This window comes from Neofelis nebulosa, chromosome 12, assembly GCF_028018385.1.
Source record: "Neofelis nebulosa isolate mNeoNeb1 chromosome 12, mNeoNeb1.pri, whole genome shotgun sequence".
In the NCBI taxonomy this organism is placed as follows: Eukaryota; Metazoa; Chordata; class Mammalia; order Carnivora; family Felidae; genus Neofelis; species Neofelis nebulosa.
The window spans coordinates 81,929,305-81,950,048 of record NC_080793.1 but is presented as its reverse complement, the minus strand read 5'-3'; the positions used below and the strand labels follow the sequence as shown (position 1 = coordinate 81,950,048).

Sequence of the window (20,744 nt, the reverse complement as noted above, 5' to 3'; positions counted from 1 at the left end):
AATTTTTTTTTTTTCCAACGCTTTTTATTTATCTTTGGGACAGAGAGAGACAGAGCATGAACAGGGGAGGGGCAGAGAGAGAGGGAGACACGGAATCGGAAACAGGCTCCAGGCTCTGAGCTGTCAGCACAGAGCCTGACGCGGGGCTCGAACTCACGGGCCGTGAGATCGTGACCTGGCTGAAGTCGGACGCTTAACCGACTGCGCCACCCAGGCGCCCAAAACACTCATTTTGACAGCATTAAATGTGTATGAACTTTCCCCCCTCCAAAGAATGTCGACACAAACAAGAATATTCTGATTAACACGTTAATCTCTCTTCTACCCAATTCCTTTAAACATGGTTAATTTTTAAAAATCCTAAAACTGCTCTCATATTCCATTTACTATCACATTGCTACTTTTTTAAAAATTTTTTTATGTTTATTCATTTTTGAGAGAGACAGAGCAGAGCGCAAATAAGGGAGGGACAGAGAGAGAGGGAGACACAGAATCTGAAGTAGGCTCCAGGCTCTGAGCTGTCAGCACAGAGCCAGACACGGGGCTTGAACTCCCCAACTGTGAGATCATGACCTGAGGTGAAGTCAGACGCTCAACCAACTGAGCCACCCAGGCACCCCTCACATTGCTACTTCTAAACAACATGTTATTCTGGTTTCTTTTTCTCAGGGCTATAGATTTGGGGAGGGTTCAATTTCATTCAGCTGGAAGAGAGGACAAACCCCATTAGAAGATCCATACAAGCTTTCAGCAGTCGTGAAACCAATAACATTGGAGAACTCAAGGAGGCATTCAGGGGGACATGGGAATCCATCATGCCATGTTGCATTGGGACTCTCAAAGTAATTTCTTCTGGAGTTCAATGTGTTCCTCCAATAGAGGAGAGCTTACTATTTCTTCAGGTTCATTAGGCCTCTTCCTCAGAAATACTGTGTTTACAGTACCCTAAAATTGGGCTCTGTAGTTAGAGTCCATCTCCTCCTATGATATAATAGCAAAAGGTACAGACTAATTGGTTATCCTCATTTGCAGAGTGAAATCTTAGTTTTAGATTAATTGCAATACCTTTCAGGCCTGGGTGGCTTCCAGAATCATTAAGCTATTATGTATCTAGGGGATCCACGCTAATTGAATTCATGAAGCATCGGGCCTACATCCTTGCTAAAGAAAATCTGTTCCCGCCCACATCACCTACAAGAAGAATAGGTCTAGGCGGCCATATTTTTATCTTGTGATTCAATTTCCCTACCATATCCATGTAGGCCAGTGTGGATATGTGACCAAAGCTGAGTCAATGAGATTCCTTAGGAAAGTGAGAGAAACGTATGGGTGAGATGTAAAGAAAACAATTATAAGATTGTATAGTGCTGGACACTGTGGCAAGTCTTAGCAAAATATGGAGTAATAAAGAAGGCTGGTTGACAAAGAAAAACACAAGTACAGAGTAGACGGGCCAAAAGTAGCCAAAAGGAGACTCTAGGGTCCCATAAGAGAGAAGCCTGAGTCCCCATGGTATCTGGCTGTATTTCCATTCCAGGTGCTGGATATCCTAGAGAGTAGCCTTAGAGAAAAATTTTTATTTAAGTTAATTTAAATGGGTTATCAATTACTCGCAAGCAAACTACATCAAAAACAACAATTTTAATATAACTGTAACAATGACCTCTATGATCGTTAATTTTATGTCAACTTGTCTGGGCCACAGGGTCTCGATACATGATTAAACATCATTCTGAATATTTTTGTGAAAGTATTTTGGATCCTATTTAACTTAAATCAGGGATCTTAGGGAAAAGCATATTGACCTCCATAATGTAAGTAGGCTTCATCTAACCAGCTGAAGGCCTGAATACAGCAAAGACTGACCTCCCAAGCAAAAAGGAATGCTCCAGAAGACTGCCTTTGGACTTTGTCTGTAACTTGTACTTATTCCTGGTTTTAAAGCAGACAGCCTTTGGACTCAAACTCCAAGTCTCTCCTCGGTCTTCAGTTTGCCAGCCTCCACCATCAGAGCTTGGATTTGCCAAGACTCCAGAGTCACATGAGCCACTTCCGTAAAATCTGGTCAATGTTCCTCCCTCTGCCTCATATATAGATATGAACACACATACATACTTACGCACACACATACATAGCCCGTTGGCTCTATTTCTCTGGAGAACCCTTATTAATACAATGTGCAGTAACTACAAAGTGTAATTACTTGCCCATACATAATACGTATTCCCTAAGTCCAAGTTATTACAAAAGACGTGTTGAATTCTGTTCATCTGCAGTGCACGGTCTCTGTTTTACTAGATTGGAAAGGTCTCATATTTACAAAACACCAACTGTAACGTATGCCCAAACCAAACATGTTAATTTCTAAACAATAGAAAGCAGTATTTTTGTTTAATTTATAATGAAGAAAACTAAGGTTCAGAGAAGTTTTTTATCTGGTCAATGATCATTCTGACACTGTGCTATGTGTCAATTCTTTTTGTTGTCAAGTACTTAAATGATGTATTTGCTTGTAGAACCTGAACTCTATTGTCTAGTTGGGCCTCAGATGAAAAAAAAAGGGGGTGGGGAGCAGGCAGATGTAAGATTCACGGGAGTGCAAAGGAGGGAATTCTGCATTTGGAATCAGAAAAGCCCACTAATATGTGGCTTAACCTAACCAGGATCTTTTCCCCCCTCCCCCTCAGCTGAAAAGGAGAGTAACGGTTTACTACACTTGCTTCAGAGGATCCTATCAAGTTCAGTTCATTTGATGTGAAGCAAAGTACTCTGCAAATTGCAAAGCACTTTACAAATGTTACATTTTAGCACCTCTTCACTTTCTGTCTCTGTGCATTTCAGCGGAGTTTGTGAAAAACAACACCTTTTGTAGAACTGGAGCATTCCTTTTTCTCAGAGAGACAGAAAACAAACACCCCCTATAAACATTTGCTAAATGTGAGCTACATTGTGTGACAGCAAGCCCACCACACATTGCTCCCCAGTAAGATTCCATTATTATAATTAATACAAGATTTACTCTCAGCTCTTTCAGGTATTAAAGTAGTTTTCAGATCAATAGGGACATAAAGTGACTTTCTAGCATTGCTACCTCATCCAAGAATGTTAGAGCTGCAAGGGACCTTAACAATCATCTCATGGTTGGCCAACTGCAGCCTGCAAGCCAAGTACCACCCGCCCTGTGTATACAGCTGGTGAGCTGGGCATAGTTTACATTTAAAAACATTTCAGGGGCACCTGGGTGGCTCAGTCAGTTAAGCGTCCAACTTTGGCTCAGGTCACGATCTCATGGTTCATGGGTTTGAGCCCCATGTCAGTCTGTGTGCTGACAGCTCAGAGCCTGGAGCCTGCTTCAGATTCTGTGTCTCTCCCTCTCTCTCTGCCCCTCCCTTGCTCATGCTCTCTCACTCTCCCTCTCAAAAGTAAACATTAAAAAAAATAAAAACATTTCAAACAGTTGTTGAAAACAATGAAAATAATATTTTATGACCTGTGACAATTATGCCAAATCCCAATTTCAGCCTGTCTTCGTCTATTCAGGCTGCTGTAGCAAAATACCACAGACCAGGTGACTTGTAAGCAGAAATGTGTTGCTCATAGTTCCAGAGGCAAAAATTCAAGATCAGGGTGCCAACACGGTTGGGTGAAGACCCTCTTTTAGGTCACAGACTTCTTGTGTCATCACATGATCGAAGGCCCTACGGAGACTCTTTTCCAAGTCACTAATCCCTTTCATAAGGTTCTACCTTCAAGACGTAAGTATTTCCCAAAGTCCTCACCTAATATCACCTTTGGGGATTAGGGTTTCAACATATGAATTTTCAATATATGAACATCCAGACCATTATTACACAATGTCCCTAGTAAGTTGTATTGGAACACAGCTACATTTATTTGTTAGGTATTGTGTATGGCTACTTTCCCAAGCTACAACGGCAGAGTTGAGTAGTTGTGACAGAGACTATGGGGACAACAAAGCCGTTTACAATGTGGCCTTTTATAGAAAAAGTTTGACACGTGTGAGCTAACCCGATCTTATTTTATAGATGAGGAAACTAAATCATTGCAAGATAAAACTACTTACTCAAGGTAGCTCAGCTAGCCTATCATTTAATGCAGAATTAAGGCCAAAACCTAGTTTTTCTGTCCATTTTTGATCATGCTGAATTTAATGATTGAAAATTAGCTTTGATTATAAGTTTTTATGCTATTAATTTTTTTAGTAGAGTTGGCACAGCATATTACACCAGTTTCAAATGTACCACATAGTAATTCAACATCTCTGTTACGCTACTCATCTTTAAATCATATAGCTTCCTTGTGCTAATTATTCAATTTATCTTAAAATCTATGCTCACATCAGCTAACTTCATACAAAAAATTCATCTTGAAGATATTTTATGTGTTCATTGAAATGGATTTTATATTGTATTATTCTTAAATAGTTCTAAGTAGAAGTTATTGGAGAACAAAATGATGAAAATTAAATATTTCACTTGACATATCAATCAAATGAAAATATGCTCTGCTTTCATTCCACAAAGTGATAATACACAGAACATTCAAACACTTTCAGACAAATTGGACACATTGAATTTTCTTCCAAGAGATGATTGACAATAAGATGAGAAAATAATTCCTTAGTCTATGTTTAGTGAATAGAACTAGACCAGTTAATTTCCCAAATGTAAGCTGAATTTCAGTCTTTCGTAATATAAAAAAGAAAGTGCGTCTGAAGTCGAAGCATCCCCTTCACATCACCAGAAAGTCTCTACTGGGTTCCCGGTGAAATCAATTACCTACGCATCTCTTAAAATACCCATCTTCGGGAGATAACGTTGAAAGCGGTCGTTCTCAACTAGGGGTGATTTTGTTCCCCAAAGGATATTTGACAGTGTATGGAGACACGTTTGGTTGTCAAAATGGGAATGGGAGGAGGGTACTCCTGGAATCCAGTGGCTAAATTCAAAGGTGATGTTAAATGTCCTAGAATGCATAGGACAGCCAGCCTTCACAAAAAAGATTTATCCAGGCCAAAACGTCAGTAGTGCAGAAGTTGGGATTTCCTATTTTAAAGGGAAATCATTGGGCTAGCCCAAAGCATTCAGCAAATTAAATCTCCAGAGCTTAAATGTCAAGCCATCATTTGGTCCTCAACTAGCACGATACAGCAAGTATTTTTATGGATGCCTGTTTAACAGTTCATTCTTTAAACTATTTTTATTCACCGCTTTCTTCTAGCAAAGAAATAGATAAGCATGGAGATTATGCCCCCCACCATAATTATTTACTTTCTTTCCAGTCACTTTGATTATTGATCTTAACCTACAAGTTCTAGGATAATTTTTCTCATGATTCAGGTATCTTCCTTAAGAAATTTATTTGGACTCTGATCTATTTTTTTCTCAATAGGAACCTGATAAACTAAGGACTTCTATTTGACTTCTATCCACGATGGCTGATACAGTAAAATAACCTAATGATAACAGAAAAATGCTAAGTCACATGTACCTTTGAAGGGACATGCTGGGGCACCTGGGTGGGTCAGTGGTTAAGCATCCAACTCTTGATTTCAACTCAGGTCACGATCTCACAGTACATGGGTTCAGGCCTGCATGGGGCTCTGTGCTGACAGTGTAGAGCTTGCTTGGGTTTCACTCTGTCTCCCTCTATCTATCTGCCCCTCCCCTGCGCTCTACGTCTCAAAATAAATAAATAAACTTTAAAAAATTAAAGATATGGGGTGCCTGGGTGGCTCAGTCGGTTGAGCGTCCGACTTCGGCTCAGGTCACAATCTCGCGGTCCGTGAGTTCGAGCCCCGCGTCAGGCTCTGGGCTGATGGCTCGGAGCCTGGAGCCTGTTTCTGATTCTGTGTCTCCCTCTCTCTCTGCCCCTCCCCCGTTCATGCTCTGTCTCTGTCTCAAAAATAAATAAATGTTAAAAAAATTTTTAAAAAAATTAAAAATTAAAGATAAAGGGAAATACCCAAATACAATAGGATCGTATCTACATAGCTCTAGACACTTGCAACAGGCACATTTAAAGAAGAAAGCAAGAATGGCCCAGCAACTATGTAGTTTTTCTTCTCATAGTACTTTCTCTAATTCACAGTGTAACCTGCCCAACGACACTATTACAGGCACTATCTTAAAGTCTCTCAGATCACTAACTTAAGGACTGCCCTTTCCCCAACATAATCAATAGATGAGGTAATTACGATCTTGCACTTTCTCTTTCAGCAAATACTTTCAAAGCACGTATCTAGTGCTACCTACTCACAGTCTCTTCCTTGAGTACGTAATTTTATTCTGCATCACTTTTACTGAGTATTAATTATTGGTTCAGTTCCTTAACTAATCATCAAATTTGGGGAACAGGAAGTCTATCAACTCAAGCTCAAAGTTTTCTTTAATAAGACAAAAATACCAAGACTCTGTAATAGCATTTGGTTCTTTTGAGTAACCATTTCAGAGCACTACATCTGGAGCACAGTTATCTATCCCAGCATTACCTATTAAAGGGTAATATATCTAGCACCCAAAATACTCTCAACTCTTTGCCAAAGGCTACATGAACCAAATTGTCTACAAACAGGGTTCCCATGAGGTAAAGGAGCTCATGTTACCACACGCTAAATGCAAAGATAAAAATACCCACTGATTTTTTATGGACGTGTATAAAAGGAGAGCCTAATCTGGCTTTGGGGATTCAGGGAAATTCTCCCTACATTCATCCAATTCACCTGAGTCCAGTATTAAACTATGGACAGGAGTTGGGCAGGAGGTGTGATTCACATTTTCCAGGCAGTTGGAAATACCTTGCACAACAAAGTCCAGCTATGAGGAATCTCAAGATTTGAGGAAGGGAAAAACAAAATATAACAGTAGAGAAGTAGGCAAAGGACCGATCACTGAAGGTGTTATATACCATACCTAGGAGGTTAGATTTCATTATACAGTAGAAAGGGAAACTGAAGAACGTCAAACACTACAGCAACCTTGTCTTACTTGCATTTTAAGTGGACCATTTTGGTGGCCGTGGGAAGGATCAATTTGAAGTAGACAACTGTAGTATTTTGGATCTGAGAAAAAAGGAGACTGATCTTGGAAAGTATGAATAGACAGAAGGAGTGGATCAGAGACATATTTATGAGGAAACCTGGCAGAACTAATTGGCTGATTATGTAAGGGATGAGAGCCAACAAAGCAAAAGGCGTAAGCCCAGGTTTTCCAGTTCAGACAACTTGGTGAATGTGTGATACTAGTAATTGGAACAAAGTATGGAGAAGCAGCAGATGTGAAGGAACTTGATTAATTCAGCAATGGCCGAGTGACCCGGGCAGAGTTAGACTTAGTGCTTTCTCTGCTGCAGTTTTTCTTCCTCCTAACCATATACAGGCATCATTTCCTTACGTAAACAATGTGCCATGTTTGCTTTTAACACAGGATACCATTTATGGATGATACATTTCTGGCACCTAAACTAGCTCTCCTGTGTGATCCCTTAAGAAACAATTACGAGACTCATTCGATGCTCTGTGAGCATGGGAACTTTTAAGATATGGAAACTTTACCGGCCTATATAAATTCGTAGAGGGATAGTGTATGTTCAGTTTAATAAAAATTTGATACTGAGGTGGGGTCATGCCAGAGGCCTCATTTTGATGAACCAAGGTCTCTCTGCGTAAGTGGCTCACTTCAGAAGAGACAGTCTCCAAATATTACAGGGTAGAACAATCACCCTGTGTTGCTTGCTAAAATGCAGATTCTCAGTCATCCTAGGGCCTTATCTTAGGAAGTTTGGGTAGAATCCCAAGAAACCGATTTTGTAACAGGCAGCCCTGGACCACACTTTGAAAAACACCTCAAAAGCTCATTTGGTGGATAAATCTCCCTCCAAGCCAATTTAGTATATTAAATGTTGCTGTGAATAGATTTACAAATAAGAGAATCAATCCTTCCTTCCTTCCCCATCTACCTATCTATCCATCCATTGTTGAAAGGCTTTACTTATTTGGGGGAGAAGAAGTAAAACTTATCCATGCCATCCCTAAAGGGCAGTTCCTACGCACGTGCCTCTGCAAATGTAAGTAGAGAAGGAGAGCCACTGGTTGAAGAATACCCAAATGCTTTTAAAGTAAATTATGTGAGATAAGCATGAAAATTGAACACCCTTCTCCTCAAGTTTTTGTTGTGCCACCCCCCCACCACAGCCATTCCGGTACTGTATCTTTTTCAAATACTCAAGAGCCTACAAAATTTTGTTCAGCACTGTTTTCTTTATTTGATCATTAATACTGGGCATCATTTTTTAAAAAGTCTAGTTTAAATTACTTTTAGCTTTGAATGTGTTCTTCCAAACAAAAGCCCTGAATGTTCTCTTCCCTCCCTCCCCATCCCTATCCAGAATCTCTTCCTTTGTTAGTTTGTCAAGGCCTTAGGGTAGAGAGGGCAGGCGTAGAGGGGACCAATTCTACCACTATGGGCATGAGTTATGGGTGCTTTGGATTTGGCCCCCAAGTAAACAGGCCATTGCTCACTTGGTACTATCACGTTCCATTGGTATCAAAGGAGCGTGTGCTTGAGTGACTATCGTAATTCCAAGAGGCATAGATGAAGGATAAAGGGGGTGTATAGAAGATATTGCAAAATTCTGACCATAAACACGGTCTTTGGGAGCTCTGGTTCACAGATACCCATGTAAATTGAATAGAAACTTCTGAAGTTGAAGGTCACATGAGTGGGAAAAAATTCATGAAAATAACAGAGAAATCCATAAACAAAAAAATAGGAATAGGGACAACCATTCTTCCAGACTGGTCATCTACAAATCAAAACAGGGCAGCTGAACTCAATTTATTTCTGTATCTGTAAATGATCGCTCATGATTAAATTTTGAAAACCTGTGAAGGGTTTGCTTAAAACCTTTTGCTCTGTTTGCTATCAGAAAATCTGTTCTGCCCAGATGCCAGCGTAAGAAAGGGCACTTAATCCAGTTTCTCTCCAGCTCTGCTGAATCTGTGTCAGCTTTCCTCCATGTGTGGTTCTTCTAAGAGCTATTCCCGTGGGAATCACCAAGGAGCTTGTTGACATGCCAATTCCCGGGCCCACCACCTACCTACTGAATCAGCATCCTTAGGGGATGGGCTCGGATATTTGGATATTTGCTTTGCTCACCAGCTGTCCAAGTCATTCCTCAGCATTCTCAGAATTGCATGTGTCTTTATTGTTTGTTCATTTTTTTTTTTTAATTCTTCAATAAGCATTTACTGGCTAGTTATTTTTTATTTTCGTCAGCCAGAGCTTTTAAAACTGCTTTTCACGGAAGATAAGAGAAGGACAGCAAGGATATGATCAGTTTTCTGTAGATGAGCTTGGAGCCAATTGAGTTATACCAACAGACAGAGGGGGGGCGGGGCGGGGGGGGGGTGAAAATCCGCTGCTGGGGAGGTAGTGCTCTCTTTCCCTGAGGAAGTCCTCCACAAGGAAGGCAGAACCCTTTCCCCTGGAGACAGACCTTGGCCTGAATTCCCGGGACTCCGTAAGTCATCTGAGAAGCAGGTGGCCCTGGACTTAGACTCCCAGCCACATCCTCCCTCTTTCCCCAGCGACCGCACACTTTTCAGTCTTTTCTCCATAACAGAGGCCACCAGAAGACAGAGCTCTCCAGAGAGACAGGAGAGTTTCTTGTTGCCTCAGGAATTTCCGTCAGGCTGCCCGAGGAACATTTCACAAAAAGGCAAGTCACATGGTGACCACTCAGCAGCCTGGATCAAGCCACCATTTGAAACACACCAGACAGATTTTTTTTCTCTCCCGGGTTTTAGCGCCGAGCACATGTTTTCTTTTCTTTCTTTTCTTTCTCTCACTTTCTTAAAGGGAATCTGAGGTTGGCATGCTGAGATGAAAAGACAAAAGTTTCTTTATTAGTAGCCCTTAAAATTTTTTTCCTGACAATACACTGTGTTGACCTAAAAGCAGTTTATTCTTCGAGTGTCTCATCTTTTAGGTAGTTAGTGGAATCGGCCCATGAGACGTTCCCTGACACGTTCTCTAACAGGTGTGTCCTTCCTCTCCTGCTGGGGACACGTAACTGCTACTACTAACATGTGGTTCAGGAGTGTCTTGTCCTGACCAAGCAAAAACTTGGGCTTATTGATATTCCTCTATGTGTCCTGTCAAGATCCAGGATTTCAGACGTGAAAAGGAAACCTTGGAAGTCTTAAATTGAAAACACACATTGAAATAAATCTCAACCTGATTGTTTCCTACAAGCTTGAGACCATCGAAGGCAAGTCGGTTTCTGGAATGTCTGGCATCAACTGTAGAAGACACACTCAATAGAATGGACACTGGTTACCAATACAAGAAATTATAGAAGTAGAAAACATTAGTAACTAAGCAGGTTTTATCCTCATCTTGTAGCCTACCTCGATCACTACTCTCAAGGATTTCCCTTGTGGGGCGCCTGGGTGGCTCAGTCGGTTAAGTGTCCGACTTCAGCTCAGGTCACGATCTCGCGGTCCATGAGTTCGAGCTCCACATCGGGCTCTGGGCTGATGGCTCAGAGCCTGGAGACTGCTTCCGATTCTGTGTCTCCCTCTCTCTCTGCCCCTCCCCTGTTCATGCTCTGTCTCTCTCTGTCCCAAAAAAATAAACGTTAAAAAAAAAATTTTAAAAGAAAGGATTTCCCTTGTGTTACCCACTTCGCTTTCATTAATCCTTTGTATAATATAAAAGAGGACTAAGAGGAGAAAAAATGAGAGAAAACTGAGCTTTTTGACTGGATTCCAAAAAACTGAGAGCTTACTACACCTACAGTCCAAAAAAAAAAAAAAATTAGGAGGGATATTCCTGATTGGTCTATTATTTACTTCAAAGAGTTCTGTTATCAGGCATTCAATGGGGCTCATACTCAATGACATGGAATTATATTCTTTTTTATTTTTATTTTTTCTATTTTGAGAGACCAAGAGAGTACATGTGTTTGCATGAGCGCAGAGAGAGAGAGAGAGAGAGAATCCCGAGCAAGCTTGGCACTATCAGTGCACAGCCTGATGCAGGCCTTGAACTCACAAACTGTGAGATCATGACCTGACACAAAATCAAGACCTGGACACTTAACTGGCTGAGCCACCCAGGTGCCCAAAAATGGAATTGTATCGTTAGCACTATTTTTTTCTCAGTCCCACCAGAATAACTGACATACCCTCTCTAACTCAACAAAGATGAACCACAAAGTGAGAAGTTCTGTCCTTCATTATCAAGACCTCTATCCTCAGAAATGGGGACCAGCGCCAGACTAGCCACAAAGACCGAAACTCAGAAGTTATCCTAAATTCTTCCCTTCACCACAATGCATCAACTTCACAAAGCCCTGTGCATTTTACCTCCACTCCTGTTGCCGTAACTCACGTCCTCATCAATTCTCTGGACCTCCAATTTCATCTCTGAGCTTCCAATCCTACCATCTCCTCCCCATTTTAGACAGTACAGCCAGAGTCATCTATCTATCCCATGCCTGAATGCAGCAGTCACCTCCCTGCTAAAATCCATTTGATGATACTCATGGTTTTCAGGATAATCGTCAAATGTCATAATTTAGCAGCTAAGGCCCTCTGTGATTTCCAACACTGCTGAATATTCTAGTCCTCTGCTATTTGAACATCCAATCCACTTAAACCATTTTTAGCCTGTGTTCTTTCATCCCCACAGGGCATGGTAGCCTTTACCACAGGGAATCATAGCACTGGATCCAAGTCAAGACTTCAACTCTTCACTTTAAAGAGGAGGACACCAAGTTATAGAAACGTTAAGTAACACACCCATGATCATACAGGTGGTTAGGAACACAACAGAGTTAGGCTTCAGTGTTTAGGTCTAACTCCAGAATATAATTTCTTTAACCTATTTTGACATTGCTCAACATGCAAAATCAGATTCCTTCTCAGGATAAAACTTTGAAGATCCTAACATGATACTGACCATTTGGGCTTCACGGACAGACTGACTTAAATGTTTGCACCACAATCTATTAGAACTACAGAGTTTCCCTTTCCCCTAGTGCAACCCATCTTTCAGAAGCCTTCTTTTTAGTAAGTCCACTGTGATTTCAATACAAACAAAGCTCTCCACCCTAAAAATTCTCAAATTCAACATAAGTTACCAAAATAAAATCTCCCAAATAAAACAGTGGCAGAGACAGACCTAATAATGACTATGAAATATGCTAAGAACATTCTGTCACTGAAATAAACATGACTTTTTGTCATTAATAAGATGAAATCTTGAAACACTTAAGAACGTAGCAAATGACAACTGAAGAGAAATAGTTTCAACAGGGTCCCATTTGAAATGCATCCGTTTGAAAACAGCCTCTGTCTTTTGGCTATCATCATGATATGCCTGTCCAAAAATTCACTTTCAAATGTTATTTCCAAATGCAATCCCACATTCAAAATAGGAGTTGGTTGGCATGTTCAAAATTTGCTGAGATGGACAAAGCAACAAATGAGATGTTTTCAGAGGAATAATAAGTATATTCCAACATTCATTCACTGAGTTTAATTCATGCTTCAAATGCCAGCCTCCCCCCTCTAGTTCTTTAGTATCCTGTTTCTATTAGGAAATGGGAAATACAGAAAATAGGATTATAAAGCCATTTCTAATTATTGGTGTGATGCTGAAGTAAGGTACCAAAGAAACACATTTTCAAGGAGAGGACATGGGGGAAACTGGCATGAGCCAAGTCTGTGAGAAATGGTGAGTGATCAGAGTCTAGTTAAATCTAACCTTGCCATCACGACCTCTACTGTGTTACTGACAAGTCAGAGCACTGGAATAAACATATTACCTCAGAAAAATGCCTGGAAGGGGACCAAAAATTACCTGTTGAATAGAGGAATTGGGTTTGTTAGCTTATGATTTCAATGGGTTCCTGGACGCCCAGAGAATCCATCCATTAAATTAACATGGTGGTGGTAGGGTGGGGGAGGTGGAGTAATAGACTGGGAAAGGGGGCACGGTTTTTAAATATTTAATTTATGGACTAAAGCAGTAAGAACAGTGATCAAAAGATGTAAATGTTTGCTCAGGAACTTTCAATTTATTTGAAATATTAAAAGCAAGTCAAGAAGATGTAGGGACTAGCAAAGCAGACAAGACAGCAGCAATCCAAACGGGGAAAAAATTCCATGGCATTCCTATCCAGCACGTTGAGGCTATCAAACTCACATACAGAAGCAGCTCTCATTTCAAGTATCGCTGAAAGAATTTGGTTATCACTTTTTTTAATGAGTTTGAAATATGCTCACTATCTGAAGTTTCCTAGGATAGATCAATACCTTTCGAAATTTCAGATGTCATTTGGAAAGGAACTTCTCTAGGACAACACATCATTTTTAGCATATTGAGAAATTTGGAAAGCTACCCATCAGTTTGCTTAATTAGATGAATTGTTTTTTTTTGTTGTTGTTTTTTTAAATCTTTATTTCTGGGACAGAGAGAGACAGAGCATGAGCAGGGGAGGGGCAGAGAGAGAGAGGGAGACACAGAATCTGAAGCAAGCTTCAGGCTCCGAGCCATCAGCACAGAGCCCAATGCAGGGCTTGAACCCACAGACCGTGAAATCATGGCCTGAGTCGAAGTCAGATGCTTAACCGGCTGAGCCACCCAAGTGCCCCAGATGAGTTGTTATAAAGCACCATGTTAATAAAGCACGGCGGGATTGAACCCTATACGGACCACAGTATTGGCACACAGGGCTGACAATACCTGGTGGTATAAAGCATCAACAGCACTTTCTGTTAAGAAACAGGACAGCTATTCTCAAAATCAGTACTCTACTTCTAATAGATACTTCTCTGCTGGTTTTGTGACTAGGAAGTGATGAATAGCATTTCCCATAAAAGAAAAAAAAATAAAGCATTAATGAATAATATATTGAGAGTCTTAAAAGTACACCTGTTAAGAAGGTCATTATGTAAGTTAAAAAGCATGATTTTGGGGTCGGGCCAAAGAATGCCTTTAAGTGAAAAATGTCTCTTGCTGCCCGTGGAATTGCCGGCGTCAATTTTCTCAGTCCTAGTTGGATTTGTCAAGATATTCTTTGCCCCAGACTCTTGATTCAATTGTGATTCTGGAGGAAAATTTACATTCATTTGTTAGCTCCCTGGCCTCATTCTTTCTCATGCCCTATCACACATGTTGTTCCAATACAGCAAAAGCACTTATGTCCAAGGACACTTCTCTCCCACTCCTTATTCCCAAATTGGTTTTTCCTCCTAAATACTCTTTTAGGGAAGCAAACCATCGCCATGACAACAATATGCTGGGGGTTTGAACAGGACCTGGGGCCAGCCTTTGTGAAAGTTAACACCGGTTTTTGTTGAACAGGATAAGGAAACAGTGGCCAATGCTCTGTGGTGAGGAACCACTTAACTGGACAGAACTAATTGTCCACATCAAACTTGACCCCACCAAAACGCAGCCTCAGCAAGAAAAAATAAATAAATAAATAAATAAAAATATAACATTGCGATATAATTAATTCAGGACTAATTCTTTAATCCTCCATTGGAGACACTTTGGCTCAATATCCAGTGGTCATTAAATCCCAGTATCATATTAATATGGAAAAGAGAATGAAGAACTTTGCTTTGCCTTTTTAACTTCACATGGATGTGGGACATTCAGAGATATGGACTTCCCCCCTCCCCCACCCCCAAAAAAAATAAATGTTAGCACATTCTCTCTTCTGGAGAAAAAAATACACGCTTTGTCCACCTTGTAAATTTTATTTGTATTTTCTTCCCTATAATAAGGTCGATGATGGTGCAATTATTATGGAGTTGTGGGGACTTTTTCAGTACCTTCAATGCATTTGCTTCTAGAAAGGAAGTGCTGCAGACACAGAGTAACAATTCTAAGCTCAGGTGTAGTACCATTCTTTTGTGTAACTCAGAGCGGGAGCTGGAGGCATACGTTCAATACATATTCAACCACACTTTCCCACTACTGGCTTCACTTAGGAGACTAAAATTATCATGCCTTTCTAAAAACAAGGACACCAAAGAAGTCACAATCTGATGAGATTCATTCTCTGTCTTTACCTGAGCGACCACCTAAGGACACAAGGCTTTTAAAATAGTGAGGAGAATCCTTTGTTCTCTCAGGTTCCATTTAAAGGGAAAGTGGGTCGAAGGGCTTCCCCAGGGAGGGGGAAAAAAAAACCAGGAGCCAAATGCCTGGAGTAGGAGATTTCACTCCCATTACTATTCCCACCCTCCCAAAGAAGTTAATTAATTCTATTTTAGGAATGTTTAGGGCGGGGGGCTGAGGGACGGAGGGGAGCACTCGGGGAGCCCATTCTCTGCCACCATAATCTCATTCCCAAATGTGGCTCAGACCATCTCTCCTCCCTAACACCGTGGGGGTCTACAGCCCGCTGACAGCCTCTCTGAGCCAGCCTTGGGCAGCTGAGCCAGCACTGTAAGCATTTGTGCTCCCCGAAAGGTGTGTCCCAGCCCAAGTGTGAAGTTGGGTATTTAGACCTGCAAAGCACAATTAGAGCCATTCAAAGCAGCAAGTTACAGTACCTTAAGAAGTCTGACAGATGGGAGGAAGGCTGCGTGGCAAAGCTTCCGGATGGTCCAGTTTAGGGGACGAGGAGCATCAGTTTGATTCATGACCCCTTCCAAATTCCACCGGGAAAACCAAAAATTGCAAACCTGAGCAATGCCTAGAAAATAGACGGTCCCCCACGGCCTTGGCATCCCATGGTCATCTCCACACCTGCAAATTCCATTAGGGCAGAGGCTTCCTGGAACTTGGGAGACTACTCAAGTGGCGTTTCCTGAGCCACCGAACCTTCTTAAGAAAGCCACCTCCCCTCTCCCTGCAGCCGTGCTCATGCATACCAAATGTGGCTGAATGGAGGCACACTGCCTGCTGCTCCGGGGAGGGGATGCACCGTTTTGAAGGAGAAGGACAGCCTGCACAAAACAGTCTGTGGTCGCAGTCAGAGCAGTGTGCTCCGAACGCACGCTCCCTCTCCGGCTCTCCTCCCAGTAAACGCAAGTCAGGCGTTGGGGGAGAACCCGGGCCATTTGCTCCGCTAGCTTGCTTTGGGGGGGAGCCAGGAGGAGAGCAAGAGGGAAAATCAATAAATCCAGAACGAGGGAACTTGCACTTTCTTGCACAAAGCATCTTTGAGGGGCTGGAAACTGGCACGAGGGGAGGGGCTAGGGCACAGAGGGAGAAGGGATGCCTTCGAATGAGAAGATAAACACTTCCCTTTTGATTTACGTGACACAGTAAATTGAGACCTATTGTAAGATGGATCCACAGTAAAGACACCTCTGTCATGCGCTGAGGTTTTTATTAACTGTGAGTGAAGGTCCTCGTCCTGATATATACATTATGTAGATGACAGACAGGCTGCCCGCACAGAGAGAAGCAAACTAACACAGAGACAGTGGGAGCGGCAAGTTATCCCTTTCATAGAAAGCAGTGCAAACTAATTTATGTTTGGCTTACCTTTTAGAAATGGCAGTTTCTAAATCGGGGCTTATATCTTCCTGGAAAGCCACTGATACTCTGTCTCTGCAACAAAAGTTTAACCCTCAAGGTGCCACACAGGATGCTCTCTATAAAAGATCAAGTTTCCTCAAGTGGGGATCCTGACCCCCATCATTTTCTAAGGATGGCTTTGAGAGAGAGAGAGAGAGAGAGAGAGAGAGAGAGAGAGAGAGAGGCAGGAAGGCTGAGTTAGCATGGTTCAGGCTCCTGTGGACAAAGAGAATAAAGGAGAACTTTCAATTGGAAAGCAGAAATTGGATAATTTCACTTTGGTAGAAAGTGGTGAAATTCTGGTGGTTGGGAAGAGGAAGTTCATGTCACAACCAAGCGTGAACTTGCCACACATCCTCTAGGCATCAGACCACAGTGGGTGCAGTTGACCGATGGCATGGCGGCCCAGAGATTCACCACATCCTTATAGGATTGCCATCTTACGTTATTTTCCCTCTTTAAGTCCCTCCCCATGACTACACTGATTTTCCACATCTAATTAACTTGAGGAGATTAGTAACTCCTAGCTCCACGATTTATGCATTCTGAAGCGGCATTAAGACGGGGGAGGGCAGACATGCTACACTGGGACCCTGCTGTAATTCAGAATTTGGGATCTGAACCCACCCTTTATTCCTTCGAATAAATACCTGACACATTGCATTATAACACTATTTCCCTCGCAATGGTCCTGTGTTAGAGCACCAAGGACACTTGCAGAAAAATCTCATCTAGTGGTGGAACCCAGACCACTGACTTGCCTTGTAGAAAATTCAGTGTCTGATTATCACTGTAATAGGTCCCCCGTGCAGTTGGTTCATTTTCTGTCACCATTCTATTTCCACAAAGCATTAAAGATCACTTTAAAATAACAACAGCTAACACGCACATGTCAAGCATTGTGGTCAGCATTCCAGATGCATTTCCAAAGTTCGTGTCATCAACAGCCCTATGAAGTAGATGCAGTGGTCATATCCCCACTTTAAAGATTAAGCAACTGTGGACTTGAGAAACTATTAACCGGCCAAAATCACTTAACTAGGAAAAGTAGGATTTGGATCAAAACCAGTCTATTGGACTCCAAAGACAAGCTCTCTCTCTTCTTTTTCTTTTATAATTAAGGGGACCCAGTGCCTCTGTTTTCCGGTGATGTAACTATGTAAGAGCTGAGCTAAAAGCTTAAAGAAGAAATGCTCAGCATTTCTTTCAGGTAATTTCTTTGGTGTGATGTTGATGCAGTAGTGACCAAAAGAAATTGTAGAATCAGGCTACATGGTTCAAACTCTAATTCTGACCCTGGCCTTGGGCAATTTACTCACCTAATCTGTGCTTTGCAGTCTACATCTATAAACAAAGATAAAAATGGAAACACACCTGAGGTTACTGTGAGGACCACACAAGCTACTCAAGTGCCCTCAGAACAGTGCCTGGTACAGACTAAGTCCCTTCCACCAAGATCCATCTTCCAGGCAGCTTGTGTTGAAGTTGAAGGAGGAACCCACTGGTAATTTCCATTCAGCATGCATGAGTGTATGCATTTCTAGGACCAGGTAATGAGGTTGAGCAAGACAGATTGAATCTCAATGTTTCCTATCAGTTACCATGCGTTTCCTAACTGGGGTAAAGAGGAAGGCGGGAGCCTTTAAGTTAAGTATGTGCTTCCTCATGCTATACTGCAGCGTGGTATTCAGCAGATTATAAGAGGTTGCCCTCAGTGGAGCTTTGAGGCTCCAGGATCTGAGCTATTAAATGCTAAGCAGTGGTTCCCTTGTAGTTGTGGGAAGTCTGACCCCAAGAAAATACTGCAACATGCAGTCCCCTCTCGTCTGCCCCTCACTGTTCAGGACCCCACAAAAATGACAGTGTCATTCTGAAAACTCAACCTTTGATCCTAGTCCCTTTAATTCTTAGTGAATGAAGTTAGTCAAAGAGAATAGTTAGGAACCCTGCAGAACAGGAAGCAGGAGGATTCTCAGCCTTCTCTAATGGCAATTAGAGAGCAGCACAGAACCTCTGGAGGATTGCTCTGGAGACTATGCTGCAAGAGGTATAGATCAAAGAAGGCTGGCAGTGCCTGAGGGGGGGTTCTTATTCCATCACTGGAGTAGTTTGTGCCAGAATTGTTTGCTATCACAACATTTCAAGCAGGGTTCTCAGGAACCCACCCCCTTCAAGAAATGCAATTTTTGCATGGAATGCTGCCTTCCTGGGTGTGAGAGAGAAGTCTAATGAGGAAAGAGCTGAGATCACACGAGCGAGCCAAGCCCTCAACATTAGCCTCTCATCAATCCAAAAGGCTTGTTTACAAATTTGATGAACGTGGATGTTTACACATCTGCAGAAAAAATTCTAGCAGACTTAAAAACCTGACACAGCCGGGTACCTCAGTTGGTTAAGCAGTTAAACGTCTGACTTTCAGCTCAGGTCATGATCTCATAGTTGGTAGGTTTAAGCCCCGCGTCGGGCTCTGAGCTGACAGCTCAGAGCCTGAAGCCTGCTTGGATTCTGTGTCTCCCTCTCTTTCCCTCCCCCACTCATGCTCTGTCTCTCTCTCTCTCTCTCTCTCAAAAATAAATATTTAAAAAAATTTTTTTTTAAATCTGACAAGGACATATTAGCTGTCAGTGTCCTAACAAATAGCAAACCCAACCCATCGAATCTCTGCACTCTGAAGTCTGCCTTTGAACAAACTATTTCTCTTTCATGCTTCGCATTTCCCATGTAAATGATGCTAAATTTAAGAATCATGATAAGGGGAAAAAAAGAATCATGATAAGATTTGAGCTGTCTCATGGCTGACAATGAGCCACAATATAAACATTCTGTATTTCTTCCTTTGGGAAACCATGTTCCTTCTCTTTAAAAAAAAATCTGGTGGTGCCTGGGTGGCTCAGTCAGTTGAGCATCCAACTTCAGCTCACGTCATGATCTCACAGTTCATGAGTTTGAGCCCCACATCAGGATCTGTGCTGACAGCTCAGAGTCTGGAACCTGCTTTAGATTCTGTGCCTCCCTCTCTCTCTGCCCCTCTCCCACTCATGCTCTCTCTCAAAAATAAACATTTAAAAAAAATCTCATGGCACCCTCAATGTACCACTTTGTACACTGTTTTACTTTACATCCTTTAGATATAAAAAGGGGCTGACACATGAAAACCTAAGAAAACAGAAAGGCAAGGACACAGTGTCTGGGTAGTTCAGCATTCCAAAGCCTCCTGCTAAAATGTGTTTCCTACACCAAACACTCAAAAAAGGCTCCAATGTAATTTTTCACAGTATATTTTAATGTTGAAGTTCAACAGGTATCTGGAAAGTAATTGAACAGATATTTTCAGGCTCTAACAGTAAGCGTAACATACTTAAGTGCAGAAAGATGATATGTAAGCATTCAAGGGAAACAGCACGAACAGCTCCAATGGTAAAGTCTTTGTAAGTAACTTCATGTACCACAATATTTTGTGACCTCACTATTAACTTCCTACTTGCTTTATGGTTGGCCTCGGGTATTAGCTCTGTTGCATTTGATAATTCAACAATTTTATCAGAAAATCATTTATGCTGTGAACCCTGACAATTTAACATTCTTATTTAAACAAAAACCCATGCTTTTTCCCATTTTTTCCCTTCAACCACAAATACAGTTATAATATTGTTAGAAATTTTTAGATGCTTCTACAGTGTTTTCCAAAACAGTAAATCTCTTTTTACATTTAATTGAGAGTGAACAGTCCTTAACTTACTTCCAAATAGATATTCTTCTAATAGGTGAAATACCTTCAATAGAAAAAACCCACATTGTTTTTCCTTTTGGTATCTTTTATAGGTAATAGATTCTAAAATACATTAAAATCTATTAAAATAAAGGACTCACATTTATAGCTTCAATAGCACTTACTCCGTGTGAAATGACACCATCTCAGAATTAGAATACCTGTTTTCTCCATTCCCCGCCCCATTACTGAGATCTTTCCTCACTTCCCTGACTGCTGTCCACCCTTTGCACAAAAACTTACAGTGACAGGGAGTGGGCAAGATTTTGAGGCCACACATTCCATAGTTGGACAGCTCTAGTGGCAGAAAGTCCCTCCCTCTAATTTCTAAAGCAAGCGTCTCTTCCAGAGAATGGCTGTCCCAGTGTACGGCAAAAGGCTCCCCTTAAATCTTTTCTCCTCAGTAG

At 41.5% G+C, this 20,744-nt stretch overlaps 1 protein-coding gene across 11 annotated transcripts in view; it reads right to left on the bottom strand.

Annotated features, from left to right (window-relative positions):
- Positions 1-20,744, bottom strand: part of TRPM3 (transient receptor potential cation channel subfamily M member 3) — a 796,659-nt gene that overhangs the window by 477,280 nt on the left and 298,635 nt on the right. For 2 of the 11 annotated variants that reach the window (XM_058695710.1, XM_058695712.1), the window contains exon 1: positions 15,596-16,418. The exons of 5 other annotated variants lie outside the window; for them this stretch is intronic. In XM_058695710.1, the coding sequence (XP_058551693.1) occupies positions 15,596-15,772 (177 nt within the window). In that variant the 5' untranslated portion in view covers positions 15,773-16,418. Of the gene's footprint in view, positions 1-15,595; positions 16,419-20,744 lie in introns of those variants that run through there. 4 more of the 11 variants (XM_058695714.1, XM_058695716.1, XM_058695719.1 and 1 more) reach the window with 3 other exon arrangements.